The 6,493-nt window shown below is 27.4% G+C and overlaps 1 protein-coding gene across 1 annotated transcript; it reads right to left on the bottom strand.

Annotated features, from left to right (window-relative positions):
* Positions 1 to 1,547: 1,547 nt before the first annotated feature.
* On the bottom strand, positions 1,548 to 5,870 carry LOC124918287 (serine carboxypeptidase-like 40). The gene is made up of 8 exons (XM_047458483.1): positions 5,483 to 5,870; positions 3,479 to 3,586; positions 2,742 to 3,019; positions 2,403 to 2,666; positions 2,178 to 2,296; positions 1,954 to 2,052; positions 1,778 to 1,883; positions 1,548 to 1,706 (listed from the first exon to the last, which is right to left on the bottom strand). The coding sequence occupies exons 1-8, from the start codon at positions 5,868 to 5,870 to the stop codon at positions 1,548 to 1,550; spliced, it is 1,521 nt and encodes a 506-aa protein (XP_047314439.1).
* Positions 5,871 to 6,493: the final 623 nt, after the last annotated feature.

The following is a 6,493-nucleotide window of genomic DNA, read 5'->3' as shown; positions in this document are numbered from 1 at the left end:
GTCTTGAAATTACTAGGGGTGGGTTGGTACGGTATACCTTAATGTTTTATCCATACATTATACCTTATCTAAAATTTCAGTATGCAAAAAATGCATACATTTACCTTACATTGATTTCGATATACCTTAATTTTGGTATAAAAAATATTCATATATTTACCTTACCTTAATTTCGATATACCTTAATTTCGGTATACCTTAATTTCAGTACGGTATCGGTATTATACCTTTGATATCTAAAACCATATTAATTTTAAAAAAATCAATCTCACCGGTAAGGTAGAGATTGCATATATTGAATAATATTTCAAAAATTATATTTATATAATTAACTTAATATAAAATCTATTTAATTCTTTCCTTATAAGTATTATATATTTTAACTTATAAATACTATATCGGTATTTCGGTATATCTCGATATACCAAAATTATAAAAATCTCATATCTTTACCGTACTAATAATTTCGGTATCGGTATCATACCTTACCTTTTTTTCGGTATACCTTAAAAATCGATATTTTCGATATATTGCGGTATGGTATTTTCGATATACCTTTAATATCGGTAATTTTTCCCACCCCTAGAAATAACAGAAAATGATGTTACAAATAAATTAAATAAATACAATATTATAAAGAACGAAATCACCCGATAAAATGTTGATTCGAGGCATGTGCTTAGCACATTTCCCTTAAAACAGTTCCACTGTCCCCCCCTTTGCTGGAGCTTATCGCAGATGGCTGTCTCCCAGAATACAACGGATCTAGTAGTGATTCAACACTGGAATCACTATGCAGCGAACTTGACAAAATACCTGAATCGATCACCGGGTTTCAACGGAAATATAACGAGTCAAAAACTCGAAGAACACTCGACTGAGTGAAGGACTCGAAGAACACTCAAGAAAACAAAGAAAAAACTTTTTGAGTTCTAGAGAGATTATGGAATGAGTGAAAAAGAGATATGAGATGTATGAGATAAAATGCCTATTTACATTATTGAAATAATAAACTGTTTATTAAATAATCAATTGATCCAACGGCTGACATTGGTTGTCTCTTCTTTTGCCTTAATATTTCTTCTTAATAAAGTGTAATTGCTTGTCAAAATTAATTAAGACATTTATTTTGCAATACTCACGTTACATATTTTTTTCAATTGTTAATAATAATATTAAATTATCAAACAATTAATAATAATAAACTCATGTAAATTAATTTATACATTTAGATCAAATTTCACCCTTTAATTCACGTTTGAATTTCAGATAAATTTGATTTAATTTTATTACTCACGTTCTAATTTCCATTGTTCTAATTTTCATTCATTAATGAAATTTATGAACTAGTTTAAAATTCTAACAAATTATTCTACCAATCAAAGAAAGATCACACTCTTGATAACTTGTATAAATAAAAATAATATATGTGACCCTTATTAATATGTAAATAAATAAGTTTTATTGAAACTAAAATTATTTGATACATCTAACGAACACTTCATCATCATCGATCAACGTCTCCCAATATAGAACATAAAATTTATTTAATTTTGATCTTGGAAAGCTGGAAGAGGCTTTCCCTTGAGGAATGAAGCAATAAGAGTAAGAGCTCTTCCAGGCTCATAACTTGGCACCTGATGTCCTGCTCCTCTAACCGTTGCAAATGTCAAATTTCCTTTATAAACTTGAACATACCCACCAACCTATATATATAAATATTTAAATTAATTATTAATAATTAATTAATTAATAATAATAATAATATTAATAATACCTCTTGGTTGAATACCCAAGGACGCCATTCATTCTTGATGGGGAGTTTCATTGAAGCAATAGAGTATTCACTTGAAGTAACGGGTACCCTTGCATCTACGTCCCCACTATATTACAAAATATAAAATTTTCAAATAAACCAATATTATCAAACGGAGCTAGGTTTAAAAGTATTACCTGAAGATCCATATGCGAATTCCGCCTGCCATTAGCTCTCTCAACTCAGGAATTACAGTTGATACATAATCCTTAGGGTTATTATAGTTCAGCACATCGCTATCGTTTACCACAATAATTTTAAACGAATTTTTTCATTTTTAATATATATATATATAGAAGTTTTAAAATAAAAATGTTTGAAGGGAATATTAAAAATAAAAATAACAAAATTTATAATTTACCTGCATGGTTCCCAATCATAAGTGAGGTCAGTGACATTAGCATGGAGGGCTTTTTGGACATCTGGACTATTCAGATAAGTATAAGTATATTGGTCAATGCAAGGATCAATATTCCTTATCTGCACTCCACAATTATAAATATTATTTCAAAATCTTCAAAATCTCCTATTCGACTTATTGTCATCCCTCGGTTTTGAATTGAAAACGAGAATTTGGACAACTTACAGATGTTTTCTTAGGATGTAGAGTGAGTTGAGAATTTTTGCAGATTGGAGCATAAATGTTGTAAATATTAAGACCGTCAGCATAAAAAGTATTAAGATCGGATACATCTACATGTTTTTGGCATTCAATACTGACTTCATCTGCTGAGAAATTGCAGGTTTTCCGAATTTGCTTTCCAAGTTCATCAGAAATTAGGGCATGAGATGCGAAATAATCGTACATCCCAGCGTTATCTGTCGCATCATTAATCGCAGCATTTCCAATCTTCATTCAAAACACAAATTTGATTCAGTTACAGATGAATTGAATTGAATTGAGATTGAGATTGATAAAACTGACCATTAATCCTTTGAAGTTTATAAAGCGATTCTTCTTTGCAGATTTGTTGTGTTGAAAAATGGTATATGCAAGTTGAGGAACGTAATGTCCAGCGTAACTCTCGCCGGAGATGTAGAAATCTCTGGATTTATACTCAGGAAATCTTTCAAGCCAATTCAATAAGAATATGTAATTATCATGTGCAGTTTTCGTATCGCCTACTACTGAGTAATCTGATGTTGTGTTTGAGTATGAAAAACCTACTCCGGTTGGCGATTCCAAAAACAGGACGTTTGCGACTGTAGAGGAAACAAACAATGTATTATATAATCTTTAATGGATCTGAAATCTGAAGAACGAAAGAAAGAGATCATAGTCCCCCTTTAGCGACGGGAAACTGTCAATACCGACGGAGTTGTCAAAATACATCTCACCTTGGACATGGATCCGCCATGACTGTAATCAGTGCCGCCCTTAGATTTGGGCTGCCCAACCTCGGGTTACCGATATTTCCGATATTTTTGTTGTTGCCCTAAGTCTAATTTAAAAAATAGTTTTATGTGAGATTTGAACCCATTATCAACTAAAAAATTTACATACTTATCTTTCACCACTAAACTACAACACTATTTGCTTAAAATTATAACAAATTTAATAAAATATCTTATTAATTTAATAATTGAGCTGCCCTTGAAGAGTGGCCGGCTCTAACCCACTGGCTTGCGGGGCTTATCCCAGGGCTATATATATATATATACCTTTGTTCCATGCGAATTTGTTGTAAAACAGAGTTTTTCCATCACTCTGAACACGGAAAGCTCCTAGTTCTGTCATGGCTCCAAATGCAAGAGAAGAACAACCAGGCCCTGCAATTTTTATTTTCCTGTATGTAAACTTAAATCCAGAATTTATTATTATATAATCGCTAAATTTAAAGATAAATTGAGCGGTAAATAGTTAAATATTGACAAGGAAAAAGTGTAGCAATTGACTTGAGTGTATTGAAAATAAAGGAAAAGTCATTAATAAAATGAGTGAAAAATGTAAATTTTTTATTTTTTTATTTAAAAAACAAATAATGAATTAAAATAAAATAAAAAATTATATTATTTATTATTTTATGGGTGGGTTGAAACCGATCCACCTGGTTTGAATTAGGCTTTGTATATAATAAAATCATAATTCACAATCACCAATAATTGCTTTGATTGATTAAACAAGATTAATTAATTAATTATTGTGTTTTAGATTGAATATGGATTGATTGGAATTTTATTTTCAGATCCATTTTGTTTTCTTATATTGAGGGAAACTAAATATTTTTATTAAACATGAACAAAAATAATAAATAATTAATGGAATCTCCTAATATTCTAGTTCTATGACCGCCCTTGGACTCGTACATAACATCTAAATAATTATTTCAACTCACATGTACTAAAATAAATAAATATTTGTTTTTCTATATATTTATTTGTTTCCAAATTATTTTTTTTGTTGTTAAAATTAATTTGTGTGAAACGGATTAGATTGTTCCTTTAATAAATAAATGAATTTCAATTTAAAAAAAAGAGACAAAACTAGACTAAAACAAAAGCAATGGAAAAAACAACAATGATAAACAAAATGTTTATCAACATCCAATAAATAAAAAACTATTCGATAATGAATTTCGATGGTCTCTCGATTTTCTTGACGGTCAAACGATTTTAATATAATAATAATTTTATATTAAAAGGATAAAAATCATGATAAATTCATCAATTTTTTTAAAAAGGTGTGGTGTTTGTTATTTGAAATCGATGATATCTCTTATTCACTACTATCCAAATTTGAAATGCTGTCTATCTACCAATAATACATTTAAAAAATTTCATAAAAAACAATAAAAACAATTCATAAAAAACAAGACATTTATAATTAAAATAATGTTTTAATAAACTTTTTAATAGTTGGTGCTTGGTGGTGCACATGTCTCAACAAAAAAAAAAACTGTTAATTTATTTTATTAAACAATATATATTTTTACATGTTTATATCATTATACCATAATCTCTATTTAGTAAATTAAGAAATATTTATTTTTGTTATAAATGTACATTTAATGAAATTTTATAATTGAGATTATATGGAAACGTTACAAATAAAACAATTACTTAAATAGAGTTTATATATATATATATATATATATATATATATATATATATATTATTTTGCCAATAAATTAATATTTGCTTATCAAAAAAATATGTAACATAATTTATTTATTTTTTAAAATATACTTTTTTTTTTATTCAACCACAATTTCTTTAACAAATATAAACAAAACCACATTTTTCTTCTATAGTTTTCAAAATTAATTATAATTTTACTTTTTATGATTTAAAAAGTAAACCCATGTCCCAAATCATATACCTAATTCTTTTTTTTTATAAAATAAAAAATTTATTACAATAATATAATTTATTATTGTAACCCAATAGGGCCAAAATCCTCAATTACAAAACAAACCTTGTACCCTCCCTCCCTATGAGATGGCATAGTTTCATAATAGAGGGTCCAACTAGATAATCATAAAAGTAAATCTTCCATCTATTAGAGATTCTTAGGAGTATCCGAATCTTAAATATGTTTTTCTAGACCTGATTTTTTTTTAAAATTTATTATAAATATATACATGTATATGATCATCTTAACATTATAATTTATATACTCTAAATCTCAAATCATGTATTTAAAAAATAAATAAAAAAATTGCATACCTCCATTTAGCCAGAGAAGAAGTGGTAAGGAATGTTTGGAAGGACTATCAGCCTCAATAAAATAATAATAAAATGCTTTTCCATGTGAAGCATTAATAGTAACATAACCACCATACTGATCAAACTTCACCGGAGGTTGACCGGGAAGTGACGTAATCTTATCTTTCTCTTTCAACCCATCTTGTGAAAGAATTACATCATCAAGATCTTCACCTTTTCTCAGCACTTCAAATTGATTATTAAAATCAACATTTCTTTCTCTATTTCTGGATTTCAAAAATTGAGTCAAAACATCACCTTGTTTCTTCTTTCCATCGATTAAATTCAGATTCAAACAAGCACTAATGAAGAATAACAGAAGAAATGTATGAAAGCTTGAATTCGCCATTGTTAGTTTAGAGAGAGAGAATTTGAGGTGCAAAGAGTTCATGGTGGCTATATGTATATTTATATATAATTTTTTGATGGTTGAGTTTTGGATAATAATAATAAAAATAATAATAATAATAATAATAATAATAATAATAATAATAATAATAATAATTTGGATATATATGTTAGAGTAAATGAACATTTGGGTTGGATTCTGGGTTTACCCGTCCATAAACTTACAACGGTTAAAAATAAAATAAAAAATGTTATAGCTATGTTTCTAACTCGTAACATAACAAAAACAAGTAGAACTAGGCTAATAACATTTTTTATTTTAAATTCAATACCAAATTTACTAAACGCAAGACGACGTTGTAATAATATATTTTTATCCGTGTGCATCGCACATGAATCTTCCTAATTTTAGTTAATAAAAAAAAGGGATTTGATGGTTAAAATAATAGTAATATAAAGAGTGGATTTAAAAAATCGATTAAAATCACCAAAATTATAAAAAAAAAATTAACTTATATCAAACAAAACTTTTATTGAATTTTTTAAAATTTTTTGTTTGGTAAATTTAAGGTAAGTTGTTTGAATTATTATATATATGTATATATATATATATATTAAATTTTT

This window comes from Impatiens glandulifera, unplaced genomic scaffold, assembly GCF_907164915.1.
Source record: "Impatiens glandulifera unplaced genomic scaffold, dImpGla2.1, whole genome shotgun sequence".
In the NCBI taxonomy this organism is placed as follows: Eukaryota; Viridiplantae; Streptophyta; class Magnoliopsida; order Ericales; family Balsaminaceae; genus Impatiens; species Impatiens glandulifera.
This window is presented reverse-complemented; position numbering and strand designations above follow the sequence as displayed.